At 40.1% G+C, this 20,338-nt stretch overlaps 1 protein-coding gene across 1 annotated transcript; it reads left to right on the plus strand.

The window, feature by feature from the left end:
* The first annotated feature begins 651 nt into the window (after window positions 1-651).
* pgap1 (post-GPI attachment to proteins inositol deacylase 1) lies at window positions 652-19,256 on the plus strand. The gene is made up of 26 exons (XM_061841634.1): window positions 652-938; window positions 6,611-6,764; window positions 6,989-7,164; window positions 8,295-8,466; window positions 8,554-8,714; window positions 10,075-10,127; window positions 10,217-10,283; window positions 10,347-10,452; window positions 10,538-10,596; window positions 10,673-10,756; window positions 11,877-11,926; window positions 12,018-12,069; window positions 12,142-12,219; window positions 12,459-12,534; window positions 12,605-12,678; window positions 12,759-12,810; window positions 12,888-12,957; window positions 13,037-13,142; window positions 13,308-13,346; window positions 13,714-13,898; window positions 13,970-14,200; window positions 15,907-16,042; window positions 16,885-16,935; window positions 17,815-18,002; window positions 18,429-18,533; window positions 18,612-19,256. Exons 1-26 carry the CDS (start codon window positions 747-749, stop codon window positions 18,748-18,750), a joined length of 2,856 nt encoding a protein of 951 aa, XP_061697618.1. The 5' UTR covers window positions 652-746; the 3' UTR covers window positions 18,751-19,256.
* Window positions 19,257-20,338: the final 1,082 nt, after the last annotated feature.

The raw sequence follows: 20,338 nt of genomic DNA on the forward strand, positions 1-20,338 counted from the left end.
GACAGCCAAACTTGGATGTTTTGGAGAAAAGGTTAGAGAGAGCGGACTTCGATGGTTTGGACATGTTCAGAGGCGAGTGAGTGAGTGTATTGGTGGAATGCTGCTGAGGATGGAGCTGCCAGGCAAAAGAGTGAGAGGAAGACCAAAGAAAAAATTGGATGTTGTGATGGAACACATGAGCACAGTGGGTGTTAGAGAGGAAGTTCCATGAGATAAGATTTGATTGAAAAAGATGACACGCTGTGGCGACCTCTAACGGGACAAGCCAAAAGGAAAAGAAGAAGAAGAACATGTGACTTTCACAACGTTCACCATTTTCAGCATATGCATCTGCACAGAAGAATAGTAATAATTGATGACAAGAGTGATCAGCATAGAATAAAAATAAGAAATAAAATCGAAGACCCTTGTGAGGATAAGCAGTACGGAAAAAAATGAATGCATGAATGAAATAGAAAGTAACGTGCACAGAAAACCGGTAAATCAACTTTGGAGATTTTTCAGTCTAAGGCTTCAAGGGAAAAAAACTGTTCACTCTCACCTTCCTATTGTTAATTAATATGATGTACCTGAATATAGAATTACATTTTTTTTACTCCGCTGTGAAGGATACGTCACATACGTCACATCCGTCACATTACGGAAGTGGCGTCTGGTTTTCTCTCCGTCGCCATGGTGCCAGTTGGTTTCCGTGGGCTTCACCTCCAGCTGTGTGTGATACCTCGGCGTCGAGTCGAGACAACACCATGGCAAATGTCACGCGGCCAACGTTAATGCGTGACTTGTCAAGGAAGCGGCGAAGAACCATGAAGTTGGCGACGCTGCTGTTTTACGCCGGCGCTCTGGGGCTTCTTGCTGTCGGCCTGAGAGAGTTCTTCACTGGCTTTGAGGAAAACAGATGCAGTATGACCTACATGTACGAATACCCCGAGTATCGGGTAGGTAGCAAAGGGTTATTTATGACTGCTGAACACATTAGTCAATTTTGATTTATTACGCATTGTCAAATGTAAGCGAGCTTTGTCCTGAACAGTTAAACTTAGGTGTAGGACTTAATGAAGCCGCCATTGCACGAGTTGTCCAATTAACGATTGAAGTACACCATTCCAATGAAAAGATTGAGCAACGTCTCTATTTAAATGACCTGTTCATTTACTTATACCTATGTACGTATTGCATCAAAAGTATTTATTTACAAGAAATAATGTACCTTTGTTCACCACGTTGTCAGTCAGTGATAGTAACAGAAAAAATGAATGACTATTTGGCTGGAAGTACATACATGTGGTTACATTCATGTATTTACAATTTGTGACATTTTCGTTTGTTGGTGTGCTGTGAGATTTTTCATCATTTGTGGAATCCTTGTCACAGGATTTCTCTTGCCTCGCTTCATCTTTCTGGGTAACGTGCACCATGTTCTGCCTCACTAACATTACCACGTTTGAATCAAACACAAACCTGATACTGGCTACCAATGATAGGCTGTCTTCATTTTCAGTTTCAGAGGACTTATCAGAGGATGGGATGTTGTCTGGATCACAGAAATGTCATCTTCATTGTGTGCATGTAACTGCTTGGCATTTTCAACATCAACTGAAGTGTTTCAGGCATTGCCTGGGCTATCTGAAACAGAGTCTTAACATGGTACATGCCACATCTCTTCAACAACAGTCTGTTATTGTTGTTCTTGATGAATGACGACTGATTGGTTTGAAACTATCGTGTGTCACCTATCTAAACGGATAACCATTTCATACATCTGATATTGTCAGAATTGTGTGATCATTCTGATTAAAAAAATATGCTTTGTCATTGTACAAGCTGTCAGTATACACTTCACAACAAGAATACTAGTAAAATCAGATTCAGAAGTGCAACGAAAAATAAGGTGCAGCCTATTCAGTGCAAATAAAGATTAAAAACATATAAAACTGTAATAATAAAAATAAAAAGGACAAAAAATGATCAAGCTCAAAAATGGAAAAAATGTATTCACATTACAGAAAACACAGATTGAGCAGATATTTACATATGGTGCATATCAATTGAATATTGCACATTGTGAGTCACTGCAGGTTAGGTATATGCATTGGTATAGTTCACATATTACACAGAGTGATTGTTTAGGGCTCTTACCGCAGTTGGAAAGAAGCTCTTTTTCTATGTCTTTTCTTTGTCTATTTGTCTTGGTTTTGATGGTGTTGCACTGTCTGCCCGATGGCAGTCGCACAAGCAGGGAGCGGGCCGGGTGGTAAAAGTCGTTCAGGATGCCACTGGCTCTTTTGTGCCAGTAAGGGCTGTGAAGGTCCTCCAATGTAGGCAGAGGACTCCCATTGATCTTCTCATCCATTTTGGTGACACTCTGGACTTTGGTCCTGTTTGTCACTGTGAAGCTGGCAAACCATATGCACAAGCAGTAGGTGAAAATGCTTTCCGTGGTGGACTGGTAAAAAGACACAAGTAGTCTCTGGTTGATGTTCTTCCTGAGGATTCTCAGAAAGTCGAGTGCGGCCCTCCCCTCCTCTTTGCCACCTGTGCAGTATTCCTATTCCTGGTCAGCTTTTCCAAATGTGGACTCCCAGGAAGCAGAAGTCACTGACTTTTGCACACAGGTCCCACCGATGAGAATGGGCTTAATGTCCGTTTTGTTGTTCCTGAAGTCTAGGATGAGGCCATTATACTTTTATGTTAAAATTGCACAAGCTCTGAGGATCTGGGCAATTTTACCAGTAGCAGCCGGCATCGTGAGGCACTGATTTTAGAAAAAAATTACTTAGGCCATTATTTCAGGAAGGTGATGATGCGGGGTGTCACCTCACATTATTGAGCAATAAAACATCCAAACATAACTATTTGCACAGTAGTAACTTATTTGTACGCACGGGTTACTAAATTGGAAAATCATCAGTGTTCTGGAAAATACTGAAAAAGTGCGTCTATATATTTATTTTCTCCTGAAAATTGTGATCTAAGTAGAGTATTTACTGAATCAATATTGAATTGTTAAGAGGAATATTGCAATGCACCAGTCAATATTTTTTACCCACCCCTGATCACCCCCAATGTTGGTTAGTATTAGACGATGGCATGTTTTAACTTGCGTAAAATTTCAAGTTCTGTCACCGATGTGGGAGCGGAACCGGGGGACCAACTGTGTACTTGTCATTTGACTTTGACATTTTAGTGTTACTGTGTAGTTAGACTTCTGATTGAAAATGATAGCTGATAGTCAATTAAGGTGCCAACTCATTCATTGGCAGATTAACTTTCCAAATCTGGACCTCATGTTTGTATTTCTTCTTATACTGCTGAGCATACCAGCTTTTCCTGAGTTATTTGGAGGAATGGAAATAGTTGTTAACTTGTCAAGCAAGTGAGACAGGAGTTTTCTGCCAACCCTCAGCAAGTGGCGATTTATAGAGTATCTTGTGAAAGTATTCTGCCCCTTTGAACTTTTCACACTTTTGTCACATTTTAGGCTTCAAACATAAAGATATATAATGTTGTTTTTTTTGTCAAGAATCAACAACAAATGGGACACAATCGTGAAGTGTAACAAAATTTATTGGATATTTTATACTTTTTTAACAAATAAAAAACTGAAAAGCGGGGCATGCAATTTTATTCGGCCCCTTTACTTTCAGTGCAGCAAACTCACTCCAGAAGTTCAGTAGGATCTCTGAATGATCCAATGTTAACTGATGATGATAAATAGAATCAACCTGTGTTTAATCAAGTCTCCGTATAAATGCACCTGTTCTGTGATAGTCTAAGGATTCTGTTTAAAGTGCAGAGAGCATCATGAAGCCTAAAGAACACACCAGGCAGGTCTGAGATACTTTTGTGGAGATGTTTAAAGCCCGATTTGGATACAAAAAGATTTCCCAAGCTTTAAACATCTCAAGGAGCAATATCAGACCACTGCAAATCTACCTAGACCCGGCCGTCCCTCGAAACCTTCACCTCGAACCAGGAGAAGACTGATCAGAGATGCAGCCAAGAGGCCCATGATCACTCTGGATGAACTGCAGATTTCTACAGCTGAAGCAGGAAAGTCTGTCCATAGGACAACAATCAGGTGTACACTGCACAAATCTGTCCTTTATGGAAGAGTGGCAAGAAGAAAGCCATTTCTCAAAAATCCATAAAATGTCTCATTTAGAGTTTGCCACAAGCCACCTGGGAGATACGCCAAACGTGTGGAAGAAGGTGATCTGGTCAGATCAACCCAAAATGGAACTTTTTGGCCACAACGCAAAACGATATGTTTGGCGTAAAAACAACACAGCTCATCACCCTGAACACACCATCCCCACTGTCAAACATGTTGGTGGCAGCCTCATGGTTTGGGCCTGGTTTTCATCAGCAGGGGCAGGGAAGATGTTTAAAATTGATGGGAAGATGAATGGAGCCAAATACAGAACCATTCTGGAAGAAAACCTGTTGGAGTCTAAAAAAGACCTGAGACTGGGACGAAGATTTATCTTCCAAGAGGACAATTATCCAAAAAATAAAGCCAAAACTACAATGGAATAGTTCACAAAAAAACCTATCCAGATGTTAGAATGGCCAAGTCAAAGTCCAGACCTGAATCCTAAGGAGAATCTGTGGGCAGAGCCGAAAACTCTCCATCCAACCTCACTGAGCTCGAGCTGTTTTGCAAGGAAGAATGGGCAAGAATTTCACTCTCTCAATGTGCAAAACTAATAGAGACATAGCCCGAGCGACTTGCGGCTAAAATTGCAGCAATAGGTGGCCGAATAATATTGCGTGCCCCACAAAAAAGTTTAAAATATCCAATACATTTTTTTCCACTTAATGATTGTGTCCCACTTGTTGTTGATTCTTGACAAGAATTTTTAATTTTACGTTTTTATGTTTGAAACCTGAAATGTGGCGAAAGGTTGAAAAGTTTCTCTCTCTCTCTCTCTCTCTCTATCTATCTATCTATCTATCTATCTATCTATATCTATCTATCTATCTATCTATCTATATCTATCTATCTATCTATCTATCTATCTATAAAAGTTAGGTTATGAAACACCTCCTTGGAAAAATTTTGTTAAAATACAAAAGGGGGAAAAAATGGGCACTGGATTCCCCAAATTCCACCGAATCTAAACCTCCTGTATCTTGATGTGTGTGTGTGTGTGTGTGTGTGCGTGTGCGTGTGTGTGTGTGGTGCAATAGAGCACATCTCCTATTGGCTATCACTGTAGCATCTTCCTGGCATCCCCTTGGCTAGGAGGGATGCCAATCTTTACCCATGCTGCTTTTTGATTCCCTTGGACACTTGACTGTCACTGAATCACCCTAATGCTGTCACAAGCTAACGCACGTTGGAAAAGTACAACTTTACAACGTTATTACAACAAACTTTATATTGTCATTTTTAAAAGCAGATCGGGTCATAATCATAAATTGTTCATTATTGGCCGATACCGATAGAACACATCTGATTGGTGTAAAATCCTTGTTTGATATGTATCAGTCTTGAAAATGTTTATAAAGCTCCAAGGTTCCAGTGAACCACAGTGAGAGCCATTATCCACAAATGGAAAAAACACAGAACCATTGTGACCCATGGTGACTAGAAAAGGTTTATAAAGCTTCAGGGTTCCAGTGAACCACAGTGAGAGCCATTATCCACAAATGGCGAAAACGCAGAACCATTGTGACCCATGGTGACACACACACAAAAAAAGACTTGGGAGAATACTCTGTGGACTGATGAGACCAAAGGTGAACTTTTTGGAAGGTGTGTCTTTCTTTAAATCTGAAAAAATTTCAAAAGTATTTCAGACCAAAAAAAAAAAAATCATGAAGGCAGTCAATTATGGTGATCGTGTGATAGTCTGGAGGCTGCTTAGTTTCTTCTGGACCTGGCTCACTTGCTGTGTTTGATGGAACCATGAATTCTGCTTTTTACCAGAGAACCCTGATATAGAATATTTGGCCATCATTTTCTGACCTCAAGCCAAAGTGCATTTGGTTCTTCCCCAGGACTACAATCCTCAACACACTTTTGAATCGCTCATACAAAAAAGGGTTTCAAGTCCAATTTCGACTTCAAGCAACTTTAAAACGTTTTGACATGACTTTAAAAAGTCTTTCGATTTTCACAAAGCCTCCATTGTTGGTTAATTAACGCAATTTTGCTAGAAGGAGTGGGCCAAATTATCTCCACAGAGATGTGAAAGAGTCATTGCCATTTATAGAAAATGCTTTATTTGAGTTTTTGATGCTGAGGGTAGACGAACCAAGTATGAACTCTAGGGGGCACTTAGGTACCTTTTGACACAGGGCCATTTAGTTTTGGATTATTTTTTTTTCCCTTTTACATAAAAAGATTATTTAAAAATTGCATTTTATATCTATTTTTATCTGTTCATTCTATTTCATGATCTTAAACATTAAAAGGTGGAAACTAAAAAAAAAATACAATGTGGGAAGGGGGCCAATAACCTTTAACTGCATTGTAGGGGGCTTCTGAAATATATTGGGACTGCAATAGGCGAACCACAACATAGTGGATGATGACTATATAGGAATGAACAATGAGTTTTGCCGTTACTGTGGTAATTCACAAATCCATATCTGTGTTTAGCGTGTGACGTTGCCTCGCCGGGTGGCTAGACTGTACCCAGCGTACGGGCTCTATCTGTATGGTGAGGGTCTGTACGCCCAGGAAACCCGTGAGCTTCAACTCTTTGGTGCCCCTGTGCTCTTTTTGCCTGGAAATGCAGGAAGCTACAAGCAAGGTAAACTCACTCATTGAACAGATTGAACCCCCCCCCTCCCAACATTAAATGGGCCACATGAATGCAAATTTTTAAAAACATATCAGCCAATAATCTTTCAATAACAGGGCCTTATCAATGCTGACTTTGTTGTAGCCAACGGAAAGCGCTTAAATCTTGCTTGGTTGTCAGTTTGTGTGCGCTTTGAAACTTTGTCCAAGTTTAGATCTTTTCTCTCTCCAAAGCTCGTTCTCTCGGCTCAGTGGCCTTGAGAAAAGCGGAGCATGCCGAAGGGGGTCTCCACTTCAACGTGTTCACCGTGGACTTCAACGAAGAAATGGTGGCCTTGTACGGTGGCAGTTTATGGCAGCAGACAGACTTCCTGCACGAGAGCATCAAGGCCATTCTGAAACTTTACAAGGTCGGGCCTCAAATATTATGCACTTGTCATTTGTTGCATGTTACAATACCCCTATCCAAGAAAGGAGGCGTATTATCTAATTTTTGTCAAAATTTCCCAAGAATCATGAATTAATAGGTGAGTGTGTGGTTATGCTGGTTTCTTGCATACACTCCACAGATCCAACATACTTTACGTATCCATACACAGAACACTAAAAATGTGAATTTTCTGTGCTGCAGTCATTCATTACCATATAATGGTTCACTTTTTGTGGTCTCACTTTTTTATAGATTTTTAAATTGAATGTATATATTTACATATACATACATTTGGCCACTTTGTTGGTGCAAATAAAGAAGTCTACAGCCCATTGGGCATTTTTATACTCCAGGTGTGTTGATATATCTCTGGAATTACCGGTGATCATTTTTCAAAATGGATTAATGTAACAGAAGACTCCTGGAGCAATATTTCTAATATGTCAGGAAAGAGTTAATAAAAGACACTGTCCAATGTTTAGGATTAATTTACACTTAAAAGAAAGTTAAAGGTAATATGTCGACTGCAAACCACAACGGAATTCCATAACCGCGTTTTGTTGAGCCAAAACTATTGCATAGATATTCTTGGCTAATGTAACTTACCAGTGGTAGTTACAATAGATTTGTAATGTGGTTAAGGATAGACACAGCAGCCAATGAACTTTTAATCACTTCATTGACAAAATGGTAACAAAATAAACAGTCATACAACATGTGCTATGGCCACAACCCATGGCAATGCACTAAATGTGCTCACCTGAGCGAATGACACCTAAGTACATTCTTCGTCGCTGACTCCCACATCTTGCAAGTGGCCAGGCCTTTTTATTGCCACACAGATTCAAAGTCACAGATACTACAATGTAAAACATAAGGATGATGCCAAGTGGACAAAGATAATACTGGCCTTCACATCCATATTTTGCTTTGATCTTATGCATAATGCTTTAAAAAACTCTATATATAAATGATCAAATATATCAATGGTCGGTGTTTTGAGGATATTCGTCTCTCGCTGGGAGTTCTGGATCATAACACCTACTGTATGATAAAGAAGGAACCACTGTATCTCCCCTTTCAGGTTTTAACAGTGAGTTTGTTTTTTAGCACCTGAAGACGCCTCCCCAAAGCGTGGTACTTGTGGGCCACTCCATGGGCGGCGTGGTGGCTCGGGCGCTGTTCATGTTGCCCCACTTCAACACCACTATGGTCCGTCTTATCATCACTCAGGCGTCCCCTCATGTTGCTCCAGTGCTTGTCTTGGACCCTTACCTGCTGGGTAGGAGGAAACCGAAATGGATGATACTGTACAGTATGCACCTTTGTTGTACCCATTTGACTTCTCCTGTTTGGTCTTTGGTGACAGATTTTTATTCTTCACTGAGGAAAAAGTGGGTGAAGCAGGCAGATGAGCTGAGGAACGTCACAGTTTTATCAGTTGGCGGTGGTCACCGTGATTACCAAGTGCGCTCAGGACTCATCTCTCTACCCTGCCCTCCAGGAGACCCAAGTAAATTGTCGCTGGTGGTGAGTTGAATAAATACAAAAATTAAATCCACACATAGTTGGACAATGAGAGAAGTCATGAGTTTGGCTTGTATACAATGAATATAATTACCCTCCTCATTTCGTGCAGGTCAAAATGAACTAATAAAAATCTTAAAAATCTTGAAAATCTAGAAACACTCAGAACGAACCTTTTTCTGTTCAAATCCAATAGCGCATGCTTACCGTCAATTAAATCTTTTCTTCTCCTTCTTTTCCTTTTGGCTTGTCCCGTTAAAGGCCTACCTGGTCACTCCTAAAATAACCTCATCTTTATTTCCACCACCCGCAGCTCTGCTTCCTGTTGTCTCTTAAATGCCACGGTATCTGTAGATGCCACTTTAATCCGTACATCATGGCTAGCTTCACCGTTGTCTTATACAGTTTGACCTTGATCTGAACAGAGACTCGTCTGTCACAAAACACACCTGAATTCTTCCTCCACCCATTGCAACATGCTTAGAATCGTCTCTTCAATTCCTTCCCACACTCACCAAATCGTCTCTTCAATTCCTTCCCACACTCACCATTGTTTTGGACTGTTGATCCCAAATATTTTGAATCCTCCACCCTCACTATCTCTTCTCCCTGCAGAGCCACTCTTCCCCCTCCACCCTTCTCATTTATGCACATATTCTTACTTGGGCTAATCATCATTCCTCTTGTTTCCAATGCATGCGTCCAGCTTTCTAACTGTTGCTCCCACTGCCCCCTGATTTCACTGCAGATCACAATATCATCTGTGACCGTCATGGTCCACAGGGACTCCAGTCTAACCTCATCTAGCCATAGTCATTGTACACACCACAATTCTCTGGTGTCTAGCCGCACTCTTCCCCACCTCTTCTTAACAGACAGTAACCGCAGTCAGATTACATCATCGGTACAAGATGTATTCCACAAGCGTGCATCCACCTCTGCTTTAGTAGGTCATCCTATGTACTTGCCTCTTCTGGAAAAAAGTTTTCATTACAGCCATTTCCATCTTTTTTTCAAAGTCCATTACCATCTGTACCTCAAGGTTCCTTACCTGGATGCCAATCTTAGGTATCACTTCTTCACCCCTGTTTCCTTCACCTAAATGTGCATTCAAATCTGCACCATTCACAGCTCATTCTCTGTCTGGAAAGCTCAGAACTACTTCACCCAGCTCCTTTCAGAATTTCTCTTTCACCTCTCTACTTTCCTCTTTTTCTGCCAAAAATATAGTGTACAGTGTATACAGTGTCACCTGAACTCTGTTCTTCAATCACATTGTCCTGGCGTATGATGGCAAAAATAACAAAAGGCCTCGACACACCTTTCCATAGCTTCTTTTTTTTTTTTTTTTTTCCTTCTCAAGGCCACTGCAGTTCCTAGGACTTGGGTTTCCACTGACCACCTATCCATTGTGTGGTAAAGGAAACATTTTCTGTGGAGTTCTTTTTTTTTTTTTTTCCTTTTCCCCCCATGAAGTCATCTAACATGCAAGTCTTTTTTTTCAGGTGCAAAGAGCTCATTCTTGCTACTGTCAGGGCTTTCTTCGACCTTGTCGATCCAGAAACCAGACAGGTTCGTTTGTGGCTACTATATTTAAATTTAAGTTCAGCTGTAATTTTCATGTTTTTTTTTTAGTTCACAGACAACCCAATGAAGAAGATCGCCGTACTCAAACACCACTTCATTCGACACCCTGCCAGAATGTTGGGAGAAACTCAAAAACCCTCTGTCTCCACGCTAGGTTATTTCTTTTGTTCACCTGATAGTCACATTCAGTCATGTTAATTTCTTTTGGAAGCAATTTGAACGGTTTTGGATTATTACAGATGCTCCAGAGGCATGGAGTGAAGTGAACACTTTGCGTCTGGCATATACCACAACAAAGGTACTGCATATCTTGGTCCATTACATTAAAGAGATTTACTGGCTTTTCTGCGTAACAGAACTTACTGTGCTTCCAGGAAGTAGAAGTCAAATACTTTGTGTTCGCCCTTTCAAGCCGTAGGAAGGCTTACAGTGATTTCTACTGTCGGAGCAGCAACCAGGTGACATTTGCAGAAACATTGTTGCCACTCTGTTATGTTGTGATTGTTTAGCTCCTCTAAAGCAGTGCATGAGATGGACGGATGCTCATATTGATTGTCATTTATTAAAAGGGACATTTTGGCAAATGTAATTCTCAATTGTTCATTAACTCATAGTCAAGGCTCTCGGGGACCGGCACCAACTGGAAAATGTAACTACCAATATTTTTTTATCAATCAATCATTAAATCTCCTGTTGTGCTGCAGTCACCTTCTTGAGTGATCGCTCCTTTTCAGCTTGCGTTGAAGTGCTTCCATGTTATCCATGCAGTTCACTGGAGAGCTCGGCTAAACGCAAGACTCCTTCAGCAGAAAGCCTTTTTTTTTTTTTTCCATAACTTTTATAACTGTTCATGCACAGCATGCAGGCAGCGTTGCACCACAGGTCAGAATAATCTTTGACTCGTTTTCATTCAAATGCAATAATTGTGATGCGGCCTTCGATTTTTTTATTAGGATTCATGAGTCAATCCGAATCACCACTTAATTGTTCCTAGCACTCCAAAATAGTTTAGATACAATTGAGAAAGCCTTCTTTGAAAAAAAGGAACAAACACAAATGTTGTCATGTTACAATGTAGAAGGATGTGGTCCACCATGGAGGTAAATGCGTACAGATTCAGTTTTGCCTGTGGTTTCATTTATTGCATCATGCATGGCTCTTAGACCTTTCAAAGCCCGATGAAGATAATGCCACCACGGTTGTTTTTATTTGTGAATAATTAGCATCACCCTTGCGACCCTTGTGAGGATAAGCGCCGTAGAAAATAAATTTTTTTTTTGGTTGGAGGAAACAGGCTTCGGGGTGAAAGAGTGGATTTTTTTTTTATTTTCCTGAAGAGTAGTGATTTTGGAGATAGGAGGATTCTGCCTCATAGCGATGCTTTAGCCTCCTTTAAGATGTACAGTCATTGAGTAGCTCTATGATCTACCATTACATCTGAGCATTCTTTATTGAAAATGTAATCTCAGTGATAGTTTGTCATCTAGTATCTGTATAATATACCATCACAATTGAGCAATCCCAATCCAAAATGTAATCTCAATAAAAGTAAAACTCTAATTCATTGCTGTACAACAGGACATGACAAGCTGGTTGTACGGCTGTGTGCACTGGAATGGTTCTTCATGGTAAGCATGCAAATACAGTCCACTAGTTTTAGCATTCAACGTGTAATATTGTCATTGTCCTGTAGCACAGTAGAAGTCTTTCTTTCCACAGTGTGCACATGGTGGATTTGTCCAAGGGCGCTGAGCTTCTGCCTCCTTATAAGGTTATTAAAGAACATTGCCAATCAGAGTCCTGCTGTTGGTGGTGTTTATGTGGTTTCTCCTGCTCTCTTCAGGTCTTGACGCTAAATCTCAGTGACTTGTCTTCATTCACACATCTGGTGGTCTCGGCGTCCAACGTTAATGGCAAAGAGGTATGTACTTCATACAGAATTACACTATCAAATACAGATCTTCTTCCTTGCCTCTATTGGGTTTAAGTCTGTAGATTGACTTGACCAGTCTTCTTTTCCTCTAGACAAAATACCTCAAAATAAAAGATGAACTATTGAGTTCTTTAAGATTAAGCCCCACTGTTCCAATACTTCTTGAGGTGCACTGTGTATCTTACATAGTGCAATTAACATAATATTGGATCACTTCTGGATTGCAGTTCACAGTGGAGTGCGAGTGGCAAAGGCATCAATCTCTGACTCTTTCGGCCTCTGTTCCACATGTTCTCTCCTTTGGTGAGTTCTGCATCCTATTCTGATTTCCATTTTAGATGAATGACATTACCATCTATTATTTTTTTTATAGGGCTGGCAGTCAGCGAAGTGACTATAAACTTTAGTGGCCTTTTCCACACCATTGAGCTGCAACATTTCCACCAGGTATTTGGCAAGACATGGTCACTATGTCCCGAATATGTCACAGGAGTGTGGACATATTTGTGTTTTTTCTTTGTCTCTAGGTCTATCAGGCTTTCAGAATTAATGTTGCAAGTCAGTGTAAGGTACAAAAAGGTAAGTCAGTTACTCTTTTTTTGAGTGTCTTTTTTTGGAGAGAAAAGAAAACCTTTTGCAGGATTTTTTTTTGTCAGTTCGTGTGCCACCCAGTGTCTACAGAATGCAGGTACCGTGGTTCCTGGAGGACTCTTTAGTAACAGCCAGGTGAGTGATTATTAGTGTGTGGTGCCAATTCATCAATTATTTTCACATTCTAACTAGCTACGTGTGGTCATTCCACCAGTGTTCCATCAGTGACGGAGATTTCAGGGATGCTCCACACTAACCGTCCGGACAATTCATCCAGTGTCCTCCTTCAGCTCCACACTGCACCCAACTGCCAATATAAGGTTGTGTATGCCTACTTTTCGGTAATCCTCCAATTAAAATCAATTTATCGCCCGATGTTATGTTCAAAAAGGGTCAATGTGACTTGCAAAAAAACCCAATAGTTTTTAGAAAAAATGTCATTATGTTCACCTCATCTCTTTAATCAATGTTTTGTCTTTTCTCAGGTCTCAGTGAGATCGTCATTTCCCAGAGTGCTGGGACAGGTATTTTTGTTTTTGTTTGTTGTTGTTTCTTTGACGAAATATTTGAATGTGTCACATGACCTATAGTTAAATTAAAGAAATACCAATGGAAATCTTTTTCTGTATGAAACTTTTCAACTTGAAATGGCTCTTTAGAACTTCATTGCAATTAAAGTGATATGTTTATTTGGATTTATTTTCCATATTTTGACACTTTTGGAAAATTGAAGATGCTCCTGAGTCATCTGGGCTCTACTGCATTATTACTGTTGGTGTAAAACGAATGTACGAGAAGGGACAAAGTGAGCTCTTCACATAAACTGATCTTTGGTTTAGGCTGATTTGATGCTTTGTTTACCAAGAAAAATCTGCTGTTTTTTTCTCATAGATCCTGCGCTTCTTTGGCCCCATGGTGCCAGTGTACACTACTGTAACCCTCCTGCTGTCCTGCGGTTGTCAGATGTCCGCCATCAGGAAGTCGGGGAGACCTGCCAACATTAGTCTCGCGCTTGGCAAAGGGCTCCAGCCTCATAAAGTCAACCTGTCTGTTTATATCCTGCACATTCTATTGAGGTAAGTGGGTTGGTGCTGCGGTGAGCTTGTATGAGAATGTGAAGAAGTCTGAACTATTCTCTCCCTATCAGTTGTAATTGGTTAAAAGACACATGGTCGGTGCTTTGCCTTCCCTTGATGGACGTCACCCCTCCCATCTTCCCTGATGCGGCGTTTCTCAACAGCCCAACGCCATCTGCAGAGTGGTCGTACACCCTGCACCCACTCCTCTACATTTTTGGCGCTGCGGTGGCATTTTGGGGCAGCATGTTGATCCGACTCTTTACCCAGCTCATTTCGTTGATCTTAGCTGTGCTGTACAGGTATGAACAATCCAGTTGTTTTGCACGGATGATCTAATCCACTGAAAATTCAGCCACTGAAACGTTTCAAGTGAAAATAGCCCTAAAGGCTATTTTTGGTTGAATAAAATGGCTGAAACAGGATGTTATGACACGAGCAAAAAACGCAGTGAGCACATGGTCATATCCACTAAATTAAAAAAAAAAAAAGAAAGAAAATGGTGCGTCCACATTGAACAATCTCCTAAACCTGGATGCTTTTTGCAATTTGTGTGCTAACGGGAATGCTTGTTGTCCCCCAGCTACTTATGGCCCCGTCACACCATGACGTTCTGGCCAGCGTCCTATAGCCTTTGAGGAAACGTTGGTAGTCGCCCATGGTCGCCGGGATAGCACTTTGGCACTTCAGCATTTTATTTTATTTTGCACGCCAACATTTTCAGCAGCATGACCTGAGAGATGTCATCTTCCCCCATACAAGAAGAGATTTGGTCATAAATATTGGACACATTCATTATTCAAAATTTGTTGACCCTGACCTGTTTAGGACCCTAAAAGCGGGACAAATCCACTGGTAACACAACTCAGACCTAATGACAATCTGTCATCTGTCTGTTGACGAAGCCAGTCTCTTATCATTGTTCATGAAAGTCTTCAGATCACGAGGAGTAGTTAAGTGGTGAAAGACTAGAAAGCTATAATGATTGCTATCCTATCGTGACATGAAGTCACAAAATACCAAACTCAGTGATTGGTTGATAGAGTACACTTGTCATAAATGTCCGGCTGGAACAGCATTAATTATGGTTTGTCACCTGTAGTTGGCTACATCGCATGAGAAAATCATCGTATAAACTTAGAAGTACATCCATCCATTTTCTGAGCCACTTATCCTCACATGGGTCACGGGATTGCTGGAGTTTATCCCAGCTATCTCCAGGCTTGGATCGCAGGGCACATAGAGACAAACAACCATTCACACACAGTCACACCTATGGGCAATTTAGTCTCCAATTAAATGCATGTTTTTGGGGATGTGGGAGGAAACTGGAGGGCCCGGAGAAGACCCGCGCAGGCAAACTGTGCTACCCCATTTAGAAGTACATTAATATGATAAATATTTACAATAGAGTATAACCTTAATTAGTCCCACAATAGGGAATTTTGCATTATTTCAAGAGTAATACTCAATACAGAAAATATAAATATAACATCTAGGAACTGCAAATGTATCCGCCATTACAATAATGGTGTATGCAATAAATACATTTAAATAACAAATTGTTTTAGAAAGGCTTTTAACTTGAAGGTAACTTTTGCTTTTTTATAATCAAGCACATAATCCGTGACAGAGTTAGAATTAGGAAGCACTTATTTGTCAGGGCTTATGAAGTGGAATTAAATGAGTATGTTGACAATGTCTACATAAACCACATGGTAAATTTGGATCTAACATTTTGAAAGTTTTCACATTTATTTACAATACATTTGGCCTGTACCAGGTGTTACGGCCACCCAAAAAAATAAAACATGACATTTGTTACTGTACAGTAATATGGGAGTCTACGTTCTGGACTATCTGCTCTATCAAAGGACCCTGCCCTTTTTAGTCTGTTACACTGGACACTCAAAGAATGCCATAGAATAAAATGAATCAACAACCCATGAATATTATAATTTCAAAGAAAAATATCAGCGTTACCAATCATGATTATTCCATGTTGTAGACCGTCCATCTCAAGAGACTGTGGCACTCTGCGCATGCGGACCCAAGTTCTCGTCGTGGTAGCTCTCACAATCGTGGGCTGGACAACCTGTGGAGTGCTGTCAATCACGACCGCCTTTTTGTTTCACCTGTACAGGGTAAGTGTGTGTGGATGCTCAGAATGTGGTCCTACATACATTTTTGGGACTTGGGAGCATTATGTTTTACTACGTATATAAAAGTATTTAAAAAAAAAAATTAGTCCGTCAAATTAAAACATGGTCTTTAGGAAATAATTCTTGAAATATTGATTGAAATCATTGGAAATGTATTAAATCATAAGCTATAAATATTTTTTAAAGCTATCCTTCACATAGTCACACGGGGTTGGGGGGAGCCTATTGTTCTTGTGCTAAGACCAAAGTAATAAAAGTGTTGTTTTGCTGACATCTTGTGGTAACTTGGTGTTTGTGATTTGAGGCACTCCATTTAGCTAAATCTGGTGCTTTGCTGGCACTTTGTGGCGCTTCTGTAATTTTCAGCCTTTTGGGTAGAACCACAATCAACTAGCAGCTAGCATCCCCCCCCCCCCATATTTTTAATTTTATTTGGGTAATTACAGAATAGGCATTTATACAAAAAATCCTCATGGGTCTATATGATGTGCTTGAAGTCAAACTAAATGGAACATGCTGCATCACCATTACTACTGATTACTGAATAATACCAAGTATTATTATTATTATCTGCAACCACTACAGTTTTTAACTTTTTTTTCCCTGAGAAAAATATGAATATTGGAAAATATAAAGGTCTTGGGTATATATATATTTTTTAATTCAATAAAAAAAGAAGCCCTCAGATTTAGAAATACATTTTTCCTAATTTTATTTTAACACTCAAATGTGTAATTTTGACTCAGCTTCATTTCTGCTGTTCATGTAAACAAATGCCATAAGAGGGTTAACTGACTGCAGCATATTTGCTATTGTGTGTTCAGGTACTGAGACTACAAATGACAGAAAGATCCTTGCGTCACATTCTCAATCTGGTAAGACAAACCGAACACATGCCACAATTTTTCATGTATAATATCAGCCCCCAAAATCTATATTTGAAGCCCAACAATGATTTACTGCTATCCATATGTTCAAAACATTAAATATTATCTGTATTTTATTAAGTTTTTGAAGGAAATTGTCTGCTCTATGTGCATGTACTAATGTGTTGTTATTTTTTTGTTTGTCAAATGCTTGCGTTCCCCTGTAGGGACAATCTAACGTGTGAAAACTGCAACTATTCATTCATTCATTTTCCGCACTGCTTATCCTCACTAGGGTTGCAGGCGTGCCGGAGCCTTTGTCAGCTATCCTTGGGCGATGTCTTAAATACAGTGTTTTATAGCCAATACGTTCTGAGAGTGCTGAAATTTTTATTTTGACTTTGAGATCTGCACAAGAAGTGTTCTCAAAATTACATTATACTCATATCTTGTTATGCTTAGTTTTTAACAAAAAAAATAATCAATTTAGCTTACCAATTTAGTTTTGCTACAGGACCACTCAACATCATATTACTTGTAATGTGTCATTCTTTAAATAAAAGCTATGAATGAATATTTAAATTATTGAATCATGTGCAATTTTATGCCAAGGCATTCATTCTATTGAATAAATTACAACTGACATGAAGCATACGTTTAAAAAAAATGAGGTGCCAATACTTTGTCACTCAGAACTGTTAAAAATAAAACAAACATAAGCACACCGATATGTATTTATACAATGTGAAAGATTTTTTTTCATTTTTCTTATACCAATGTATAAAGTGCTTTATCAACTTTTGATTAAAAAAAACCCGCAGATTATTCATGTGAAATTACACGAAATACAATATAATATTTCAAGAGCATCCCTGAAACTATTTACAGGCACCCCAGAACCACAAGGAAAATTCCGGAGCAGAGACCAAACAAAGTAATGACTTGCCCCTGCTGTCGGAGTGGGCTCTACAGGAGGCCCAGGATGACCTGCAGCTCCACCTGGGTCTGTCTGCTCTCTTTACTGTCCCTGTGATGCTCAGCACACCCTCGCTTATCCACTGGATCCGCAACCTGAGGTACGATGTCACATTGGATCGTTACCTTTGAATGTTATGGATGCACCACATTCCAAAAAAGCTGGGACAGGGTCATTTTTACCACTGTGTTGCATCTCTCCCATTTCAACCAACCCCCCACCCAAGCTTGAGCAAGTGCCAAATCTAATGAGTTAAAATCAGAAAAAATCACAAATTCACTCCCCGCTGAATTGCTTTGGACTGGAGACCACTAGCACCGGTAGTAGCACAATACTAATAATGCAAAAATGTCGTACAGAGTGCGACATACCATCCAAGTTTTCAACTGCCACGCTGAAAGACAATTTTAGCCAAAATTCAACACATTTGAGAGCACTTTCCCTTTCCAGCAAAGGCCGGATTATTGGCTGTCTCTTAAAGATGATCCAAATCGTTTATTTCACAATGTTCGCTGTTGGTTTGCAGGTACTCCACCCATCTTGATCCCGACCCCTGTTGGCCATACTTTGTACCTCTGATTGTCGCCTACGTGGTGCTTATTAACTGTGACACGCTGACGATCGCCAACAGGTATTGTTCACCCGCAGAGCGGAAACTCTTCCGCATCATCCTATCACGCGCTTCACCTTTATTTCTTTTTTTTCTCAGCAAACTCCTGCAATTAACATCCTTTCTCCCATTGCCTGTGTCCATCGCTATGGTGATGTTCTCCCCACTGCACCTGTACAGAGTGATGTACTTCCTGTTGGGAGCCCTTGTGCCCATGGCGTTGTGTTGTGTTCTCTGATGGTATCTGGTATTGTGTTGATTTTTTTTTTTTTTTTTTTTTTTTTTTTTAAACAAGCCCCACTACTCCAAAAAGGTTTTTTTTGTGAACCCTTGATGATATTGTCTTATTATTTGTTTACCTTGGAGCAGAGCCTTAGACATACATTCATCAGCAAACTGCCTTCTTGATGCAGTGGTACCTCGACTTACGAGTAACCCGAAATATTAGCCGAAGTATTTAACCAAACCACGTAACTTTCGAAAGTCCACTATCTTAACACAAACACACATTGCAAAATGCCATAGGTGAGCGAAAAACGCCTTATTCCTTGCTTATTTCCATTTTCCCCCCTGGTCCTCAGCTGATGCATGTTTTTTAAATTTATTTTATGGCAATTACAATGGAACGGTAATTATTTGCAATCAGGCTCTGTGCCTATCCCCTGTGAATAGCGCGTGTCCATTGTCTTCTTTATCCTCTATGAAGAACAACGAATATTACTGCAGTTCACTGAGCTTGCAAGACATTGTCCTCTATCTTTCTGTATTTATTTATTTTTTTTTTGAAGATAATATACTGATATCTGGTGGACACTAGAATGAGTACCGTAATTTCCAGCCTACAGAGCGCACCTGGTTGTAAGCCTCAACTAGTACGTTTGTAAAGGAAATACCATTTGGTACACACATACGACGCTCCAATGTAAAAGCCACAAGTGCCAACATTGAAACCCACATTGAAACAGGAGATATTTACAAAGAAAGACGGTATACAGAAAGAGTTTTCAAAGTTTTAATATCTTAGCTTAGCTTAACATAGCAACAACACAGTAGTACAGTGGCAGCTACACAATAGCAACAGGGCCAGTTAAAAAAAAACATACTTAAATCAGTGAGACGCAGCAACACACTAGCACGACGCTAACTCTACCATGGCTCTAACAGGGCTGGTTAAAAAAAAAAAAAACATACCGGTAAAAATTACTGAGACAGGGCAGTAAGTCAGCAGCAACAGGCTAGCACAGCGCTAACGTTACTGCAGCGCCAATAAGGCTGGTCCCAAAAACAAAAACATACCGGTAAAATTAAATTCCTCGGCACATATATTCCACCGGTCTCACGCTTACCTTTTCCACTCGAGTGCCCCCTTGCGGCTGTTAGAAAAAAATGCACAAATTAGGCGCATCACCGCATAAGCCGCAGGGTTGAAAGCATGTGAAAAAAGTCACGGCTTATAGGGCGAAAATTACGGTAGTACAATGGTCACTGACCATTGAAGCATGGAATCATGACGCACAAACTGATTAATATTTTACATTCTCTTAGATTATTATGTTACTGTGTTTTTATGAAGTACAATACCGTAGAGTGCTTGTTTTTGTGTTAAAAAAAGAATGGGACGGATTAACATGGCAGTGGAACGGATTGTTTTGACTGCCCGAACAAATGAAACTCGTAAGTCAGGACATCACTGTATTTGCATGAAAAGCTCCACGTGGTCCGATTAGGACCAATCTGGTGAACCAAGTTTGCCTGCCACTGTATATCTATAGCTCTGCAACCGCATTACGCTGCTGATACTTAGGCTTATCGACAGAGTTTTAGCA

The sequence above is a fragment of the Syngnathoides biaculeatus genome, chromosome 14 (assembly GCF_019802595.1).
Source record: "Syngnathoides biaculeatus isolate LvHL_M chromosome 14, ASM1980259v1, whole genome shotgun sequence".
Taxonomy (NCBI): Eukaryota; Metazoa; Chordata; class Actinopteri; order Syngnathiformes; family Syngnathidae; genus Syngnathoides; species Syngnathoides biaculeatus.